General features: G+C 35.0%; 1 protein-coding gene across 2 annotated transcripts in view; it reads right to left on the bottom strand.

Annotated features, from left to right (window-relative positions):
- Positions 1-22,381, bottom strand: part of SNTG2 (syntrophin gamma 2) — a 247,484-nt gene that overhangs the window by 90,628 nt on the left and 134,475 nt on the right. For both annotated transcript variants that reach the window (XM_085217961.1, XM_010707897.4), the window contains 4 exons: positions 22,135-22,178; positions 21,980-22,021; positions 8,605-8,692; positions 3,275-3,366 (listed from right to left, as the gene is read on the bottom strand). In XM_085217961.1, the coding sequence (XP_085074087.1) occupies positions 3,275-3,366; positions 8,605-8,692; positions 21,980-22,021; positions 22,135-22,178 (266 nt within the window). The remainder of the gene's footprint in view (positions 1-3,274; positions 3,367-8,604; positions 8,693-21,979; positions 22,022-22,134; positions 22,179-22,381) is intronic.

Below are 22,381 nucleotides of genomic sequence, written 5' to 3'. Positions count from 1 at the left end.
TTCTTGGTGTTTGATTTATTTTCCAGTGAAAAAAAGAACTGGATTTAGGCCATCCGCACTTAAAAAAATTTAAGCCTTCTCCTCGAACTGTGTGTGAATAACAGATTAACGTTCAGTGTTTTATGAGAACATTTCTGAAACTACTACTAGATGTCACAAAGCAGCAAATATTGTTTAGTATTCATTTATTTATCACCTAGGAAAACTTTCTTTTTTAGTGTCATTATTCCTTTCACCACAATTTGTTAAGGCTCTAAGTTTAAAAAAACAGCAGGAACAAACAACAGCTACAAAACACTAAAACAATATTTGACTTTTATTTATGCAGAAGAAACAATTAACATGAATCAGATATTAAATAGTAAAGGAAATAAGTCCATGGAAAGGATTAACAACGACAGTGTGGATCAATACAATTAGAGGATTAGACTTTTAGAGATACCTTTTGTTCATTTCATTAATGTCATAGTAAAAGTCAACTCAGAATTAAAGAAACAGCACTTCTGAATATCTAAATCTCAATTAAACAATTTACTTACTCAACATCAAAAGCATTTCATAAGCAGATCCATAAAATTACTTCCTACTCTGTACTAAACAGCCTTTTTCCAGCTTCCACAGCTATGATCCCTGAGAGGTATAATCAGAAATAGAAAACTTGCATCATTTTTCCCTGTACGTGAAAAAGGGGTGGTCATTTCATATTTTATTAATGGAAAAAATTATCATGATTATTTGCAATGTATTTTCCTCATTTCGTATGGGTTCTCACCATGCCAGCTGTCCAAAATGTTTAAGTGTAACTAGCTCTGTTTACCTGTTTTAAGCATTTCGTGTTCAGCAAATGGAATACACAGCAATGATTACTTTTGTGACTGTAACTAGCACTGTCTCTGTAAGTTACCTACCTTTTTTAGTTATTTCATGTATTATGTTTTATGCCCATACATTACCAAGTAATGCACTATGAATTGGAAGTCAATTTAAGATTTTAATGCTTTCATACTCAGATACATGGATTTTCAGATTGTGAGTTGTCAGAGTCTACTGGTATCTTTTTCTAACAGAAAAAGTATTGATCTGAAATCTTGAAACTTCTTTGAAGTGAGCTACTGATTGCAAAAATAGAGAATACAACTTAAGAATGACAAATAGTATCTTTATACTGAATTGGAAAGCACTACAGAAACATGCAAAAGTGAAACAGAACAACAACTTGATCTCAATTCAGTGGTGTGCTCACTGCATTAAAGCACTCATCAAGTATAGCTTTTACTCTCAGCAAGAGAGTCTCCATGCCTTTGCTTGGATCCTCTTTCCTTTTGGCCTGTAGTGGCTTGGGATTGACCTGTATCATTATTTCACTCTGAAGCAAGGACTAGGATATATATTGAAGAATTAGCATTCTATAGGTTCCATCAAGTGCTGGGCATCTGTATTTTTTCTTTTTTATGAACCATACTTGGTGCTGAAGTAGGCAATATCTTTCTTAGAGCAAAGCTCTTATTTAAACAGATGAAAAAAAACAACTGAAGAAAAAAAATATCAGAATATCAGAATTCAGGGGAGCTGGGCTTTTCAATCAGGTGAAAAGCTACTACAGTCTCCCTTTGAATGGCAACTTCCCTACCATTCAAAAGTGTCTTAATTTGTTTTATCCCAGGCCTCTTATTTATTTACTTATCTATCTACCCATATATTCATTTTCACAGAATCACAGAATTAGGGGTTGGAAGGGACCTCTGGAGAGCATAGAGTCCAACCCCCCTGCCAAAGCAGACTCCCTACAGCAGAGGTTGCACAGGTAGGCATCTAAATGGATCTTGAATATCTCCAGAGGAAACTACACAATCCCCCTGGACAGCCTGTTCCAGTGCTCCATCACCCTCACTGTGAAGAAGTTCCTTTGTATACTGGTGCAGAACTTCCTATGCTCCAATTTATGGCCATTTCCCCTTGTCCTGTCCCCACAGACCACTAAAAAGAGGTTGGCCATGTCTCTTTGACTCCCACAATTTAGCAGAGGGCTGGCCTGAAAATCTAAAGCATTTTGGATAGATAGGAACTTATCTCTTCAGTATTTTTGCCATTGTTTTGTAGTTAAAATCCTTCACATATATATACACAGCAGAGCATTACCATTCATGACTATATATGCATTCTCTAAAACAGCATGGAATCTGACTGTGGTTTGGAAGGAACATATGATTGCAACGCAAGCTCACATGATGTAGCAGACTACTCAAAGTGAGGTGATGTTAAAATGGGGCTTAAATATCTTCTATCATCTTTCTATATATTTACCAGATGAAAGATAACCTCAAGGCTAATTTACACAGAGGGTAATGGCAAAAAAGTGCAAAGCTCGGTAAAAGCAGCAGAAACTGGTATGTCTGAACAAAAAAAAAAAAAAAAAAAGAGAGTATAGGAGAAGCTTGTACTTTGTTCACTGGCATTCCTTCTGTAAAATTTAATATCCAGCTACTGAAGAGTCTACAGCTGCAATTAGTTAAGAGTTAAACAGGTTTAGAGCAGGAACAGCTGTTCCTATACAGCTATTATTTACGTCTTCAATCTTCATTTTAGGAAGACAGCAACACTGTCACCTGCTAAGACATCCTATCTTCTTTGGTTTTGACAGCTAGTTATCTTTCCCAGAAAAAAAGAACACTTTATTTGCACAATGATGCATTTAATTCAATTACAACTGTTTGCTCCAGAAAAAGAACTGCATATTCTTTGGATTAAAAAAAAAAAACAAACAGACTTTGTTTTGCTATGTTTGCTTTTTCTTTTTATTTCTGTTTCCTTTTCTCACATTTTTTCTATCATGAAACTTTTGCTTCAAGAATTCAACGTTTATATTCTTTTCTGAATTCTGTGTGCATTTCATCATCTTTACCATACTAAATTCCATAGCACAGTATTGCAGTTAAACAAAATATGTCTAAATTTCATGTGTTAATCCCCATACAATTATAAGGTCTTACTGTGCTCATTCTTACAAGCTTCTCAGTTGCCTCAGAGTAAGAACTTAGCCATTCAGAACTCCATATTGACCACTTCACACATACAGAATTTTGCAGTATCTATACTTGAAATAAAAGATTATACAACCAACAAAGAAGAAAATAAAACAAAAAACCTCAACCAACCAAAAGAAAGTCACTAAAAAAACAGAATAGCCATGCAGCATTATGTTAGCATTCTAAATCTCAGAATAGGGACAGAACTTACTTACTTTATACCACATTTTTAACATTAATTTGCTTACAGTGTTAGCTGAGTTTCCATTTAAATGCAAGCCACTGTCAAATAGAGGTGATGAAGCTCCACTACTGTGATCACTGGATGGTCCAGGGGAACCTGGAAATCAGATCATGAAAGACAATTGCTTATGTTAAAAATATATGTATATATCATTAAATATTTTTTCCAGCTGTAGAAGATGGAAAAAAAAGTTGATAACTATCACCACACTAAACCAAAAATAAAAAAAACTAATTGAATGTTATTTTTTAGAGGCTATGCTCATGGAAACTTCTTCAATGCTTAACTGTTTGAAGGAGTAAATCTTTTTTTTTTCTTTTCTTTTTTTTTTTCCCCTGAGAATGAGACATTTAAAACCAAGTAACAAATTAAGTTACACAAATTCTATTAATTTAATGAATAGATTTCCTATTCAGCGTTGAAATTCTCATCTTGACTATAATCATGGACAGTAAACTCTCAGGCAAGTATTAACTGTACACGTATGTACATTTTGCTAACAGATATATATTTTTCTTGAAATGCCTATTATATTCAAGAATGATGCACCTTCTCAAACTAAGAAATTAAAAGCAAATAGTCATCTTGTAATGCTGATACTATGTTAGTAATTTAGTACAACACAGTTGTATTCTTTAAGATATCTGTTTCTTTGACAGCTATGCATAGTGATCCTGCAGTTATATAGCAATTGATGAAATGTGTAATATCAATATATAACACCAATAATACACAACTACAGTCAGAAACCACTTTGTCTTACCAATAAAGCACATAACATCAATTTTACAGCATTATATTCAACATCACTGAAAACATTTTTTTTTCTGAAGAACTCACCTGAAATTGCCTGTAAATCAGTTCACATTAATACGTGTGTCAAGTCCAACATCACTAGAGTCAAAAAGTCATTCCTAGTCACACGTTTATATATATATATCTGAATATATATATCTTCATACATATCTTTAAAATATATATCACATATCTGAAAGATTTAGCAAAATGGAAGTTAATTCAACAAAAGCTCATCTTCTTCATAACAACTCTGTCAGTTCAGTGCTGAGGTCTCAAAATTATACTGTGAGCTTTAAAGCTTTGGTGTGTTTTTACTGATGGTCCTTATTTTATTGCCTGAGATGATGCTAGCATGAGGCACTGTCATATTCAGCTTATGCAGGTCTACTCCAAGTGCTAACTTCAGTAACTAGACACATTTTGTTGCTACTATATATATAGAGCAGACCACACCAAAAAAAAAAAAAAAGAACAACAACAACAACAACAAACTATGTTCAGACTTATAGATCACCACAGGGACTGGCAGTAAGAGAAAGTGATTTCCTTTTTCTTTTATTAAAATATTTAAATAAATATGTTGTCATTAAACTTCCCACAGAATAGTCTGACTATTGGGAATCATATTAGAAAATGTTTTTAGTAGAGAAAACTGATATCCATTGCATAGGAATGCTTAGAATAAAAGGTGAGGCAACAATTTTTGCTACTCCCAGCATGTTCCTACAGACTTGCTTTTCAGTTCAGTAACATTCCTTGGTTTTTTGAGTCTCAACAAACTACACAGCCTCTCTCAGTCTATCACAGAATCACCAAAGTTGGAAAAGACCTCCAAGATTATCCTGTCCAACCATCCATCTATCACCAATATTTCCACATTAAACTATGTCCCTCACTACAACATCTAAATGTTTCTTGAACACTTTCAGGGATGGTGACTCTACCATTTCTCTAGGCATCCTGTTCCAGCACCTGCCCACTCTTTCAGAGCAGAAATTTTTCCTAATATCCAACCTGAATCTCCCCTGGTGGAACTTGAGGCCCTTCCTTCTAGTCCTATTGCTATGTAACTTTCAAATTTTTCAGTCTGCTCTCTGCTTGTTCTGCCTCACTCACTCATAGATTACTCTATCGTGGCCCTACTTCGTATTTTGGAAGTTTCTCCTGTTTATGCTCAACTGCTTTCATGAGAAATGCAGTCCTCTCATCTCTCCAATGAGCACAAACTGCTGCCCAGCATGGCATCCCAAAAGCTATCAAGTGGTCTTTCCTCCTCTGAAGAAAACATAGGATATGCATACACATGATACACACAACTAAAAAAACAAAACAAAACAAAACAAAACAAATAACAAAAACAATTAAAAGTAATTTTTCTCTATCTGCCACTCTTGCACAAGTAGCTGAGACTTCAAATCAAGTGCTAGGGATCAGTCCAATCTCTGGAAAATTAGCTCATGACTACCTAAAGAAAATGTTTATTTAAAACAAACCATCTGCTATAGGTAACGCCCCCTCTGTGACTATGGTATCCCACTAAGTACTGATGTCAGAAGTATGTAGTATGTTTTGAAAGTTTCAGCAACCATTATTATTACCTACCTTTCTTCGTATTCCATCCAGATTGTAGTTAGACAGTCAACCTATGAGAAGTGCAAACTTACACTATGAGAGGCTTTATCTATGTAATTTACATTTTTTCTTAGCTGTGTCATTTTTTGTTATTTTAAGAAAGCTAGGTCAGGAAGGATCCACTGAGTGTAAGGAAGAATGATTTTTACCTAAGCAGTAGATGAGAATTCTCAGAGGAAAATCCCTGTGAGATGAGAAGGGGTCACAAAGAGAGATACTTGCAGTTCACAAAAGCAACTGACACACTCCTGAGGGTGGCAAGAAAAAGCCAGAACTCAGAGGTGAGTGGAAGAAACTTAAGGATCACAGTGGTGGATTTTGCAGATCTCGTGGTGATTCAGTAAATCGAAAGTTAGCTGGCACGAAACCTAAAGCAAGAGCTCATTTGCAGTGGTACAAGTAAGAGTTATTTATATATCCTTTAAATTCTTTTTGACACAGTGACTGAGATTTAAAAAGTTAGGGATTCTGTTGCTTAATTTAATAAAACCTGGATTTTATTTACAGTTTAAAAGCCTTAAGGTTAATAGATATAAAAATATTTTAAAGATCTTATTACTTCAGAGTCCCATCAACAGATTTTACTTTTTTCCCAATTTAGACAATTAATTACACTAAAACTGTAAAAAACAAACAAAACCTCCAAAATGAAATTGGTTGGCAGACCACTGTAAAGCAGATAGTCAGCAGGACTTTATCCTTTATGATATTACAATTTGCCTTACAATCAATATTGCTAAATGATATTGGAGAGCTCCTTAGCAGGGTCTGCTGTGATAGGACAAGGGAAACGGTTTCAAACTCAAAGAGAGGATTACATTGGTTATTAGGAAAAAAATATTTTACAGTAAAGGTAGTAAAGCACTGGAACGGGTTGCCCAGAGAGGTGGTGGATGCCTCATCCTTGGAGACATTCAAGGTCAGACTGAAACGGGCTCTGAGCACCTGATTTAGCTGTAGGTGTTTCTGTTCATTACAGAGGAGCTGAACTAGATGACCTTCAAGGGACCCTTCCAGCTCTAATGATTCTGTGAATCTATGAAAAATCATGCATGGAGAAAATGAGAGATATCAACTCTAATTTTCACCTTTCCTTTGAAGTATTCTGTGATGGGGATGTTTGTCTTTTGTTTTGCCACATGGAAAAGACACATTATGCTCTTTGCAGTATTATTATTCCCCCTTAGGTATAAAGAAGGAAAAACATCTATCCTGCTCTCTCCCTTTTTTTTATTTTAAAGTACCTCTGGTGCTGACAAAATCTATCAAAAATACTTGTGCCATTAAATTGCCAATCTTCAGGCTTTGTGTGAAAAGTCAAAAGATGAACTTTAAAAGTCCCTTTCAAACAATTCTGTGATTCTGTAGCATCCCTGAACACCTGAATCAAAAACCTTCACCTTACAAAAACCATCATCCTTTTCAAAGGGTCTGTAGCCAACCATTTGGATTCTGCCCCTATTACTGTTATTCAAGAGAAACCTGTTCAGAGTAAGAAATTCAGTGTCCTTGTAGGCAGGCTATCACAGAGTATCAACAAGCACAAGAAAGCCAAAATGCTTCTTAACTGAAAGAGATATATTGGATACAAACTGCCTATTTGGGGCATGTTATTAGGCCTGCTTCCTTTACACAAAGCATGAGCAAATCTGATATATTATGCTACCCTCAGCTCAGTCTGATCCGTGATGTCATGCCTGCAGTACAATATTCAAAAATAGAACTCAGTACAATCAGACATCTGAGGAACTTAAGAAATGTCCCTTCTCCTGAACTGGACTTGGAACCTCAGCACAAAGCTCACCAGCTCCTCTGCTGGATGTTCTCTTCAGCCATTCAATACTGGCTGAAACCAAGCTCAACGAGCAAGATGATCATTGGTAAATGACTTGACGTAAGTTCTCATTCCAGTGGTGAGCAAATAAGCAAATAATGTCTGGAAAATCATGGAATATAGGTCTTCTTTAAGGGAATACATAAGTGGTGGGACCCCCATTCAAGAAGAGCTTTCACGAGCCCATGCACAACGTGGAATTGCAGTCATGAAGAATCAGTGACACATATAACAAGTTAAGCAGCAATTCTACTGAGCAGTAAAATGCATCCCAACTCACACTGCAGGCAATACTGAAGTGCATACATGCATAAATCTGAAGTATCTTGTCCTTTTCTGGCATCCCAGAAGACTCAAGCTCATGGGCCCCTATCTCTAAGCATTCAGTCAAACCAGCTGCTACCCTGGCAGTTTTAGTACTACAGTGTGTTCACTCCAAATGCAACTATATTGTCTCTTCCCATTAACCAGTGTTATTACTATTTCTCATGAGCACATAATCAGGAGCGGTATCTGCCTCCCCTGCTTCCTTCTTGTAGCTCTTCCTTCCTTCCCTACTATATCTCATACTGTGGTTACTGAAGACACAAGTTGTCACAACAGGGAAAAATTTGCCTGCAATTCTTGTATTATTTTCTGGTGGCTCTACTCTTTTGAGTTTGGCATGAGTTTAGAAATGAATACTCATTAACTGGCACTAAGGATGAATTGCTTGTTTCTGTGTTTAGGAGAGACCCTAACTGCACCAAACTGCTGATCATCTTGAAGGCATGCACAGGACAAGTGGGTGATCAGGGCTAGCCAGCACGGGTACATGAAAGGCAGATCCTGGTTGACAAACCCTATCTCCTTCTACGACTGAGTGACCTGCCTTGTGGATGAGGAAAGGGCTATTGACGTAGTTTACCGATGCAGTATGCATTAGATTCTTACAGTGTACACAGAGTACACAAATAATTTCCTGTTTCTTGCAGTAAAACACTCAAGGATTGAATTATCATTTCTGTGAGTACCATAAGAATACAACAACGAGGAAAACAAATTACTCTTATCCATTAATTGTCTCTTACCTAATGGGAGCTTTAAAAATGATGGAGCTTCCCTGAAGTACTGAACAGTAATGGTAACTTCATCACCAGCATTTCGCAGTAGGTGTACCTGTCAATGTGACAAATAACAGCTACTTTAAACCATAGAACCACCAGTTGTGGAAAGCACATTAATGAAATCAGTATTTCTGTTGATCAATAAGATAGTCAGTATGAACATTTTTGAAGAGGAATGAAGACTATTTTGGGGTTAAAGCCACACCAATAAAGGAGTAGGCAAAAGAGTAAATAAAAGAGTAAGCAAGCCCAATGGAACAACCTGAAGAAATAATGTATTGGACAACCTGATTTTATATACCAGCTAAACATAAATTCTCCAGTCAAACTCATTCCAAGCTACTACAGAATAGTAGTAGTGGTAGAGAGAAATGTATTTATGCAGATACTTAATTGTGTGCATGAATACATACATAAATACATAACATAAATTAATACATTACATATATTTTATATAGGGTTTATATTCTGTCTGATTCAGGTGATAAATTACAGTTATTTTTCCATTTTAAGCACAGTTTTGATTTTTGTGACTGTCTTCATTAACTATAAATATTTGCTTATCAGAAGTGAGCACATGTTGGCGTGAATTTCATATATACACATGTATGTGTACAGCAGCTCACATATTAAAACATCAGAATTTAATTAAAGACATAGCACACTACTGCATGAAGAACTTTTTAAAATGCATAACTTCAAATAATATCTTTGATGGAACTCAGTTCCTAATAGAGGACAGAGGTATTCTCCAGCTACATATCCATGACTGAGGAAATAGGTATTATGTTTGGCTGGTATGCATCCTGCAGCCTTGGTCCCATTTGTCAGAAATAGATGTAAAGACCTGTGGTCTCTAATCTAAGCATAACCAGAGTATGTGTGTATCAAGCAGAAATGTAACCATAGCAATCAGTAACTCCTATAGAAGTATTGACAGGTCTAACATGCTTGGAGGAAACAGGTGCTTGTATTGCTTCAGGCCACTATTTCAGCATACTGCCACATCAACTGACACGAGAAGCAGGATTATCTCAAATATTATAGTTCTTCCTTATGTGTACCTGAAGTAATGCTTATACCAGTGACTGATCTATTCACCCGCATAAAAAATATTAAGCTTATTCCTGATGAATATGAAAATCCAGAAAAAGTAAAGAAATCAAGTAGTCACCTAAGCTAAGAATCTTAGGCTTTAAAAATGTGTTGGAAAAGACTGAGCAAAAAAATGGACCATAAAAAATACAACACTAGCAAGCGTAGCACAACAGCAGCGCACATGAAGCAAAGCCATAACCCGTTCCATTTCTTACAGAGCCAGAAATAAGTTGTGAGACACAGAAGGTATCAATTTAACTGGAGACAAAAACACACATGAAAGGGAGGAAATTATCTTAGTTCATCGAATTAGCCCTTTTGTCTTATTTTTGCTTACAAATACAGTAAAACATGTTTTGAACCACAAACCTTCATTATTCACTTTAAAAAATAACAATGCTCTTGAACAGCATAATTACCAGTAATTATAGAAAAAAAAATTAATTTTTTTCTTCATGATTTCATACATTATTTTATCTATTTAATTATACACTTCAGTTTCTGATTTACTTGAAAACAATGCATACACAAATATCTGGGATATGACACTGTTACATATTGTGGATTGAAAAATATACTCTGAGCCAAATCAGTTTTTCCCTGAAGGAATGGAAGTTTAAATAAATTTGCTTAAGGCTAACTGTTAACTGAAGCATGAAGACCCATCCCTCAGAAAGTAATGCTGCCATTCTTCAAAAACTCCACAAATATCAGAGCACCACACTGACTTCTCTCTGGAACTTCAGGTCTGTCTCAACTGTGATAAATGCGCTATACTTGAAAAGACTTCAAAGCCAAAGAACTCATAATTTTACAATTAGCAGCATGTTTTATTGCTCACTTGCTTTTATGTATTAATTATAAAAAGAAAGAATTATCCCAGGAATCAAAAACAAAACACCAATCCGCTTCCCCCTCCCCCCCCCCAAGAAAACTAACACACAAACAAAAAAACCCTCAAAAGACAGAAATGGATAAATTACAAAACAAACATAAAATTCCTAAATAGAAACTTAATCAATTGTTACTGATATATTCAGTATGTAAGAAACACATCAGTTAGTCAGAAAATTTCCAGCATTATCCAATGGCAATTGTGTGCAATGATGAAGAATGTGATTTCAGTTGAAAGATGGTCAGTTTGTAATGAAGGTTGTCTTGTATCACTCAGTGAAAAATCTAAACAACAAACTTTTGAAGTTATCAAAACGAGCAAGTGATGTGCTACATTCAATTTGGAAATTGTTGATGATTTGGACACTGTTTCCTCTTCTTACAACAAACTTTTTCAGTTATCCTTTTTTGTACTAGTATAGCAGGTATTTTGCAGACATCCAGAGTTATCACAGGAGTAAACATAAGGATCAGTCAGAACCACTCTTGGTGACCATACCAATGAAGTACAGGGAAAAGTAACAGATCTATGGACTGATCAGCCTTAGAATTTATCTGAAATCATGCACATGTTCAGCATTTCAGGCATAAAGAACTGAAACCTGGCGCATCTAGAAAGTAATAATAAAAAAATCCTCTTTTACATGTAAATTCTTACAGTTTGTAGAAGACCATAATAGCGTATCTATGGACAAAATGCAGCAATCTAAAAATCCCTCCCCCCAAACTCCCCAAACATTGTAAATTACTGTCACCATAAAACAGAAAATCATTTACAATATTCTGCATGTATCAGAAATAAATATCTGTTAGGCAAAATCTTTTGCACACCATCCCAGAACACCATGTCTGTGATTCACTGCAACAGTACTACTGTAAAAGCTAATATTTATTCAGCATAAGTCAGCGGGATTTATATATATTTTCATTCAATATTCAAATATTTTCTACACTTTTTTCCTATTAGACTTTTTGCTAACACTGTATTGGACAAAAACAAACAAATATAGAAAAAAAACCCAATCAGTTAAAAAACCTTGTGATTTCCTGATCCAGTTTTTTAATAGTTTTGATTCAGTGTATTAGTTTATTCACCACCTGAAGCATATGAACAGATTCGCACTCTATGAGTTTGTCTGATATCAACAATATTGAACAAGAGCAGGTACTAGAATCTAGCCTCAATTCAGTGGCTAAACTAATATGCCTAAAATATTAATGATAGCTATGAGATCCACACACTTGTTTAGATGACTCTCCTGTTAAGAGTCTTTATGAAGAGAAGCAATAGAAACCTTGGATCATGTAAGTTGGAAAAACCTTCAAGATCATCAGTTTAACCACCAACGATCACTAAAATAAGTCCCTTAGCATCACATGCAAACATGTCTTGAACACCTCCAGGGGTAGGGAATCAAAAGGTACACCTGGCAGCTCATTTCAATGCTTGTACTTAAGTACAACTCATAAAGAAATTTTTTCCACCCACAATCCACAGTTTATTCATCTCTCCTGTCATTGTACATAATAATTTTACTAGTAATTTAATTTTATGGGGGTGTAAATTCTCTACATTACTTTCAATTTAAGGAAATTTACCAAATGCAAAATAACTGAGCTCTTCTTATATAAACAGATTAAGTCTAATCTTTTACAAACACATTTATTTAATTAATCAATCCAATATCACATGGGTATGCCCTAAGTCTTTTTTAGCTTGTAGATGAGTCCTCTTAATAATACCAAACTAGATTCCACAGTTCTTTACATCCTGATGAAAAACCAAAGCTCACACAATATAAAGTAGTGGATTAGTCCAAAGCACAAAACATTATTTAGGTAGAAAAGGATGGAAAAGAAAGCTGGAATTAAAAAGAAGAGGATACTGCTGCAGAGAAAGTATGTCAGCCAGAGCTGAAACCCACAGGTGTGACTGAAAATTAAGCTACAGGTTAGTTTGTGCATAAGAAATAAGAATCAAAGGAAGGAAGAATCTTTCTAGAGATGGTAAGGGATAACAAAGGACATTATTTAATGGTCCTGAATTTATGAAGTCTTGTTTTAGAAAAGAAATAATAATAAAAAAAGAATTATATCAACTCTTTCAAAGACATTCCAGATTTATTCATGGTCTACACTCTTTTCTCATTCCATCAATCATCTTTATCAATATTTGGCTTTCTGTCTGACTTTTTATACAGCAATGAACACCAAAGTCCTTGAAGGTAAGAACTACCTTCCCTGTAGTGATCATCTGCCATACTTACTGCTCCTCACAACTCCACTTCTATTTCCCTCTCCTTCTACCTGTTTTTAGCAGTGGCTGTCATTGCACAGGGTGCTGAGAGCTATGGTCCAGGTGCTGTAGATGTACAGATGGAGTGCTGGTAGCAATGCCAACAGCAGTGGGGTGCAGGTGCCAGTGGTCACCTTGTCCAGGTCTGGGGACAAGCAAAGGTTTTGATTAATTTAGTCAATTTTGTAGAAGAATCTACAATGTCACGTGCCAGTATTTCTGAATATTAAGATAGAGATTTCCTGATTTTAACCGTAATAAAATATGTCAAATGTGATCCCACTTCAAATATATAATGTCTACTTATGCATTTTTATTCCTAACCAATCATTTGTTATACTGTTCCCCCTCAAGAATTATATATTTTTCCTTTATAACACTGAGACAGGGTCAGTTTCAATTTCTAAAATATATTTCGATTATTTACAGTTTTCATATGCCTCTAATAGCAATTCAATTTTTGACTCTTCATTTATGACTGAAAAGGCTACTATAGGTTGTTCTAAATACTTTGTAGGTCTTTCAACATTTATAAAATGAAAAGCATTAAAAGAGATACAGCTGCAGTCTAGAACTGAATGGGAAAAAAACAACCCACAACACAAACAATACCTTTAAAACCTTTTACCCTTAGGAAGTACTGCTGCTTTAAAAGGCTTCTGCCTAGCCACACTCACTGCGTGCTTTATCTAAGTAGTGTGACAGTGCAACAAAGAGTTTAATTCTAGCTATAGCTCCTTTGTGCTAGGTAGCTGAATTCTTCCATCAATTTTAAGTATAGTAATTCTACTTTTGTGCTCAAAAATTATCTGCATTGTAAATGCTCATAATGCCAGAGTACTTGCTGCTTTTCTAGCCCAGGGAATTAAATGACTATGAAACAGACAGGATAAAAAGTATTGAAACCTAGAACTACTTAATTGTGGATGCTTTCTTAACATGCTTAGAGCTTGAGAGTAAGTCAATTTCCAAGAGTACATTACAGAAATTATGTGATATTTTTTACAAAAAGCATAACCCAATAGAGGTACCATAAGTCGTTACTCTATTTTTTTTAGTATCTTTTTTTTTTTTTTCTCTAGTATTTTACAATCCTTTACAAAAGAACTGTAGAAGTGCAAAAGAGTGCAAATTTAAGGCTCAAAAATGTATGCTAAAATATTTGAATTTTATTATTTGCATCTAAAAGATGTTGGAGATTAAAAGTATTCTACAAGTTATTTCTTAATGAGGAACGTGCCAGATGCATTCGGTGATAAAATAATCACATTTTTTAGGGCATCTGGAAACTGAGATTGAATTGTATATTCCACAATATTTTAAAGCAGTACTATAATTTGCTGATTTGATCTGGCTTTATTTTTATGTCGTGCTAGGATATGTAATACCTATGACAAATTAGGACCTGGAGAAACGAAACTAAATTCAGATCTTTTTCATCCAAGGAATGTGAAGAACATTTTAAATTGTTTGTCTCCTTGCCAGATAACAAGGCTGCTTTTCTATCATGACCAAACTCCCGAGAAAATAGCTCAGAGAAAATTAATACTGAACTGAATATTAATACTGTAACTGAAATAAGGAAACTATGCACATCAGAGCTTTATTCTGATAAATTAGCATTCTTGCAATAATTGTTGGTATTTTTCCTCTTAATGCTCACCTACAAATCAGCAGCCGATTTTCTAAAATACATGTAAGTTTTAACTAAAGAAGCCAACTATATAGCACCATTAATAAATGTTCTCTAATAACAGTGCTCTTTCTCTTATAAACAGGAGAATGATTTTTTATGTGGGCAGATAGTGATAGGACAAGGGAGAATGGTTTTAAACTACAAGAGAGAAAACTTAGATTAGATATTAAGAATAAATTTTTTATTCAGAGGGTGGTGAGGCACTGGAACAGGTTGCCCAGAGAGGTTGTGAATGGCCCATCCCTGGAGGTGCTCAAGGCCAGGTTGTATGGTACCCCTGGCAATCTTATCTAATGTCTGCGAGCATTCAGAGTCTGGGATCATTTCAACAACCTTCCATTCATTAAAATCCTCAGAGATGATAGATAATATCTATGTTGATTCTGTTCATGTACATGTGTGCAACATGAGATAGTCTCAGCCTGATATACATCAAAACCTTATTTCAGTGAAGATACAACCCTTTCACTTTTTTCACCAAACATTTGAAGAAACTATAGTAATAGTAAAATATTTGGAAGGAAACAAGCCTATTCACAACTTAATGGAATTACCTTTCGTACACAGAGGAACTAGTCATAGAGAAGACAATAGGCAAAAACATCTACAATTCTCCTATAGCAAATGACAACATAGTTCAGAGCTGGAAATCATCTTGACAAGGAAATTAGAATCTGCTAAAGCTCTCTGCTTTACTAATTAAAAAATATATATATACTTTAAAAAAATTAAAAATATGTACTTTGAAAAAATAATTGTGAAACAGTTTAAGTAGAAAATTCAGAAAATGATCAATCTTCAAGAGATGAAAGCCATTTCACATTAAAAATACTTTGGAAAAAATAACGGGAGTCTCAATGAGTATTCAGAAATATGAATCCCCCTATATTATTTTAAAGCATAGCCCATCAAGTTCCTCCAGATAAATCTACGTCACTTTCCTCTCTATTCAGCTCTCACAGAGAGATCTTGGTTTCATTTGAGACATCTTAGTTCTGGTTTCACTACTGGCAGAGACATTGAACAACCCATCCTTTACTATTCCTTTCATGCCAATCAACTTTACAAGCCTACATAATCTCTCATCTCAATTACATCTTTTTCCAGAGGAAATCTCTACCTGACTTACAGCTTATTCACTGCTTAGAAACTGTTGGACATCTTTGATCATGCTGCTCAGTGCCTTGTTGCTTTCTCTGAACCTTTTCCTGCTCTTTTGCATCCTTTGCAGTGAAAGGACCAGAAATACTGTCAGTACTGAAGATACAAAGCCACCCTGGATGCATACAGTGACACTCTCAGTTCTGCTTACCACTTCTTTATAAAAGATCCTCTGTCATTTGCTTGGCTTTCATGAATTCCTGAAGCCTGAGATTTTATTTCACAGCTGCAGTGATTAGTTCAGAGTCCATCAGTCTGTACATGGAGCCAAGACTCTTCCCTCCCACGTGTACTGCTTAACTTTCCGATTAAAGGTGGTCTCCTTTCTCAGATGACAAGTGATATTGGTGTGAGGAAAGAATTTCAAGATGCACCAGGGGATGCTTAGACTGAGCACTAGAAAGAATTTCTTCATGGAGAATGTGACCAAGCTTTGCAGTGGACTTCCCAGGGAAGCTAAGTAATCCCCGTCCCTGGAAGTATTTAAGAGATGTGTGGATGTGACATGAAAGTTTTGTCATGGGATTCTAGGTCAGGCTGATGGTTGGACTTGATTGTCTTGAGGATCTTTTCCAACCTAGATGATTCTTCATTTCACCTTCTACTCTACTGACACTGAGTCATAGAATGTTATTGCTGTTCTTTACAGTTCTCCCTTATCCTTCCCACTTTGAATAATCATGTTGAACGGGCAAAGTGACACCTCAGGTTTTATTTTCTTTCACAGTTTGCTAAGAGTATCTTGAAAAAAGAAGTCCTAGGAAAGTGGAACTGTGTGGGATATTCCTTCATTGTAAATCAGAATCCAATTACTCTTCCTCTCAATTTCTATCTTTCAAACAATTATTTATCCAAGCAAGAATCATGGCTAGTAAGTTTCCTTTAAGGCATGTATGAAACAAGGATTTTGTTGAGGGATTTTTGGAAATCCAAGCAAACTATAGCAATAGAGTTTCCTTTATCCACGTTATGTTTTTATGTTTTTATCTGTATATTTGTAAATTCTATTTTTTTTTTATTATGATTGTTAATAATTTGGCTAGAACAGACACTAGGCTTACCAGACTGTGGTTCTACAGATCATCTTTTGCATCTTTCACTGATATGTATTTATCATCTTTCAATCCTTGAATACCAATATACCTTAGACACTCTTTTAATTTAACGTGATATCATTTAAACAAACAAAATATCATAACAATGTAATTTTGATTTTAAACACATATAATAGTTATCATTTTATTCCATAACCTCTTCTAAATGAAAAATCTTTATACAATATTTAGTTTTAAATGAATAGTAAGTGTTTTGTAATCTAAAATAAATAATCTCTATGGTTACATTTATATTGGTAAATTAAAAATGATGAGGATACAAATCCAAACAGTGAGACATGGTTAGTTTAATTCCGTGTGTTAAATTGTTAGCACAGAGCCTGGTACGGCTTAAACACTTGCTATTTATCATTTTACCAAATCCATGGTATGGATTAGGTTAGCCTAGGCCAATGGTCATAGTGAATAAGTATTTTGGGGATTTGCAATCCGTTTCAGGAGATGTCAGTGAATTTAGCTACATCAACATTACTATGCTGCACCAGGTAACCTCAGAGAGACTGGGTAGGAAATGATGCAGGCTGCAATGCTCAGCCATTGGTCACACTGACTCTGACTCATTAAATCATCACCAAAATAGTACACTTTTACTGCTGCTTCAGTAGGAGTACTTTCAACAGAATCTGGAAAAAAAAAAATATCTTCAAAAGCTTTCTTACTATTGTGAATGTTTGGATATAATCAAGCAATTCCTTCTCGCTGCCCAGAGGGATAATAACTAGTTCTTTTCCAGCCAACGTTCACTCTGTCAAAAGAAAGGAGTGTCCTCTGATGCATCCTCCCCTGGTGCTTCTCCCCACCAGCTGACAGATAAGAGAACCCAGTGATGTCCTGAATTGCAAGAGTCCAGACACTCACAAGAATTGCTAAGGTTTTCACCACATATACTACTTTTTAATAGGCACAAAATGTTTTTGTTTAGAGTATTTGTTACTGCTGCTTAACAGAAGTAAGTAAGGTAATTCAAGACTCTAGTTATAGAGTTCCAGCTTACCCTTGCAAAAGACCATTTATTCACAGCTATCAGATTAGGCTTATATTATGATACCCAATGTAAGGTATGCTATTTTGTATTCATCTGATCAAATGTACCAGAAAATGCTCAGGAATACTTTTTGATCAGATGTATTCCTGCTCACTGTAGACAATACAGTGTTGTTTAACAGTAGTATACTCTAAAGCATTATGCCATAACTTAAAAAACGTGCTCCAGTGCATTGCTATAGACATGACTCTCCTTGACAATGATCTGAAACAGTCCCAAAAATAAATGTAAATTAACATACTGGGAGTTTGTCAAAGTAATTTTATAGTTTGGCAGGCATCTCTTTTCCATTTCCTAATGAGTCCTCCATCACACTAGAGAAATAAGTTCTATGTTGCAGAAATAGGGTACTTGGAAAAATATTTCTAAGACAGAAGAAAAACAATCTTAAACAGCACAGTTATTGTAATTCTTGATCCAATTCCATTAAAAGGATATTAATTTTGATTTCTGTTAGTTACTGAAACATTACCAATGAAAAGAAACATGAATCAAAGATTTTAGCTTTAAACTTTGAAAGAATTAAAAATATATATGCAGTTTATTTTCATAAATGCATCTTTCAGTACAGAAGAGATTGATGCAGATGAAATATAATTTTGCATGCTGAAAACATATTTTAGTGTGAGCATTGAAATGACATTTTATCAAGAGAACTGACTATTCCATTTGTGTTGCACAGGGTGATAATATGATTAGCCACCAGGGAAACAAAATAAATTTCCCTCTCAGACAATCAGTACCAAAACTATATTAATCTCCATATTACCATTCTCTATATTCATAGTCTTTCCACAGTAATAGACTATTTCTAAAAATAAACTTATTTTTCAAGGAATATAAATTATTTTCAATTCTTCACAGTCTATTGTACTACTACTATAAAAGAGGGATTTTCATCAGTCCTGATTTCCAGTTATTCATGTATCCATCCGTACCACTAGCCTGAACTAAGATGTGATTGCGGGTCAGTAGAAGCTTGAAGAGTTCTGAAGAAAAGCAAATTCATGGAATTTGAAGGGTGAAACAGGAAAGCCAGTTTGTCGTGACATTGTTGTAAGCAGACCAGCCAGTTGTTTTGCTTGCAGAGAAGCAAGCACTTTTCAACATCTCTCAAGGGTCAAGAAACTGAACACCAGTAGGTGTTATGATAAGCTCTTTACATAACCATCTCCAAAGTGTCAGTTGTGAAGGTGGTAGGTAGTAGGAACAATAAACCTCCTATCCTACTATTCTCAGATCTCGAAGTCTTTTCTCTCATATATTTACCCCAATGGGTTTTAAGTCTTTAAAACTGTGGCATCAAATTACACATAATCTCCATTTAATGTAATGCAAGTTATCTAAATTTATGCCTGTACAGCAGATTTCCTCACATGCTATAAGAGTGAATGATCTGATATTCTAAAATAGTATAAAATAAGAACAGGAGGGGAAAAACACTAAGAACAGCAAGACATGCTACTAGGGGGGATAAAAAAAAAAGAAAATAATTCCTATTGGAGGCACAATAAAAAAGAAATAAAACAAAACAAACTCCACACACTAAAAACCAAACCACCAAACTTTCCAAAACAAAGGAACAGAAAACAGATGAAAATGGGTGCTCTTGCTTCTGCCCTTTAATGGTGTACCATTGTGGTAGCATCCATTTAGTAGCTTGTAGTGGATTACCCATGCAGCTGCTTGCTCACACCCCACACTCACCAAATCTCAGAATAAACCCCTTGCTCTACCACTTGATCCATTTATCTAACCCCACTCTGATTCTGATAGCAGGCTGTGGTAGCAAAAATGTCTTCTTGCAGATCTATCTCCAGGTACCTCTTTTCCTTCTGGTTTTTCCTTCAACTATACTGATTACGCCTGATTGTTCCAAAAAAGTTTTGTTTAATGATCCCACTGAATTCCCATGTACAGTGCAAAGAGTAACATTATGCATTTCTCCATTACTCCTCACCACTGTAGCACAGTTGTGTTATACTGGCACTTCTAGAGTGCTTCTTGGTACTGAAAAACAATCTTTAAGGGAAGAACCTTACCATTTTGTGGTCAATAACTTTCATGAACCTTAGAATTTTTCATGTGGAAGTTCACCAATATACAACAGACCTGATTCTGGTGCTTTGTGAAATTCCATCTGTAATTATTTCAGAGATTCAGCCTCTGGTAGTTTTAATCAACAGCAAGAAAGAGACTACAAGATCATGCAACTACACTTTATCTTGACCTAGAGAGATCCTCATCTCCTAGTAATAAAAGCAAGTTTTGTTTCTTTCCCCATGTAACATGCTGATAAGACTTTAAGCCCATGTCATATATGATTGCTACAGATGTTACTCTGGATTCCATTTGTCAGTGAGTTGATAGGCAATGTAAGTAAACAGGCAATGGGGATAAATATTTTAATCTATATGACTTGTACTGAAGGCTGGACAAGCTCTGCACTTTCAGGGGGTAATAACTGGCTTTATCTGTACACAGTCTGTCTGATGAATGAAATAAACCAGTTAAAAACTAATAACTATTCAATAAATCAGTTTGCTTTGGGTTAGATGAAACACTTAAAACACTTAAAAAAATACACAGAATAACTAAAAGAATAAGAGAAAAATACATAAACTTTTAACGCCTGCATTTCCTTAAGTCAGTGAGAATCATGTATGTCCACTACCCTTCCAAATGAAAACCAGTATAATTTTCTAATTATAAGATTTGGTTAGAATCCCTAGAAAAATCCTTTAAGATACTATGCACTAGATCATCCATCACCAAATCAGCATACAGCACTGTGGCAGAGGCAGTGGCTTATCAAGGCCATATGAGATAGAACTGTTGGAAGATGTACAGGAGAAGGATGGGTCAAAGATACTGCTGGTTCACAGTATTATAGGGAGTGGACAGTACAGGGAATATGGATACTTGGATACATCCTCACAAAAGATGGTGATTTGGTATAGTGGTTTGCAAAACCAATGGATTCTCAACCCTTTCCTTCCTTCTGTGCACATTAATACATTCGTCTGAGGACGGAAGTAGAAGAGATTCTCAATCTGATATAATAAGATACTCATCTTATACACTAGACAATATGTTAAAGTAAAAATATTCTGGAAACTCATCCAGCAAACTCTGCCTTACCTCTGTTGTAAACTCTGACAGGTAATACACAGCAACTGGTGTTTTCTCTTTTGAGGTTTGACTGCAAACATCTAAACAATTAAAATGCTACAGAAGGAATTATAGATATTTAAAATAATTAGAAGCAGAAAATAGTTACCCACTGTATTTTTTTCCCCTAAAACACTGAGATTTTTAACCTTTTGAAAGATGGATAAGGGAGTTTGAGAAGCTACCATGTTATAATGAGAAGCCCTTGACATCTTAATTCTATAAAAAAATTAACAAATTTTCCTTTCAACTATATAACAGTTTCTGGATTTCACGACCTAAAAAGTATCAGATAATCACCTGATCCTTATAAGCCATAGTCTATTATTGTACAATATCTCCCCAGAACTCAATGAAATGCTTTGAAACACTTCTTGAACAGTACCATGAAAATGAATAGATTCTCAAGAGTCAGCATATTGTGCTGACTAATTCCATTATAATCTCAAAATTTCTCAAAACTAAACAAAACTTAAATACTGTTAAATTTCTAAAACATCAACATTAGGGATTTTATTAGAAAAATAAGAAAATAAAGTAGGTATGTATTCTTCATATCATGGTTTCACTTTGTCTCATTTTGTTTTCTGAATATTTTATTTAAGGAATGTAAAACTATAACATACAACGATGGAGACTTGATTTTGCAATAGAACATTTATGCCACAATTAAATATATCTTAATGTGACAAAAACTCAAGCTCCTAATGACCACATACATGACAGAATCATATGAGAGAAAGTATTGGGTCTTCATAGAAAAAAAATAAAAAAAATTAAAAATTAACTCATCTGGATCAAGCAAAATGGTATGGCACAGAATATTCTGCATGCTACCAAGAAGTCAGACTAGAAGGACTTACCACTTCTTCATGGGTAGCACTTTCTACATTAATACCATTAACCTAAAAACAAACATACAATAGGAACAAAATGATTTGAAATGTGTAAGCTAGCCAATGAAACAAACATAAAGGTAAGTCTGAAATAAATATGGTAAAAACAAATGTTTACTGACCTGTATTATTGCATCTCCTATAAATAACATTCCAGTTTGGTCAGCTGTGGAATTACAGACAAAGTACAATTTAACAGAAAGAAGTACTGAAAAGATGCATTTTATTCTCTTTCAGCACATGGTTTTGCATGCTGTTTGTAGGCATCATTAGAAACTTATTTGCTTGTAAAAATAACGATATAGCAATCAGTATTCATCCTATAAAGGTAATAGATTCCTAGCAACCTTAAACCAACTAACAGAGCTA

This window comes from Meleagris gallopavo, chromosome 2 (genome assembly GCF_905368555.1).
Source record: "Meleagris gallopavo chromosome 2, MGAL_WU_HG_1.1, whole genome shotgun sequence".
NCBI lineage: Eukaryota > Metazoa > Chordata > Aves > Galliformes > Phasianidae > Meleagris > Meleagris gallopavo.
The sequence above is the reverse complement of the archived record's forward strand: the minus strand, read 5'-3'. Positions and strand labels throughout refer to the sequence as shown.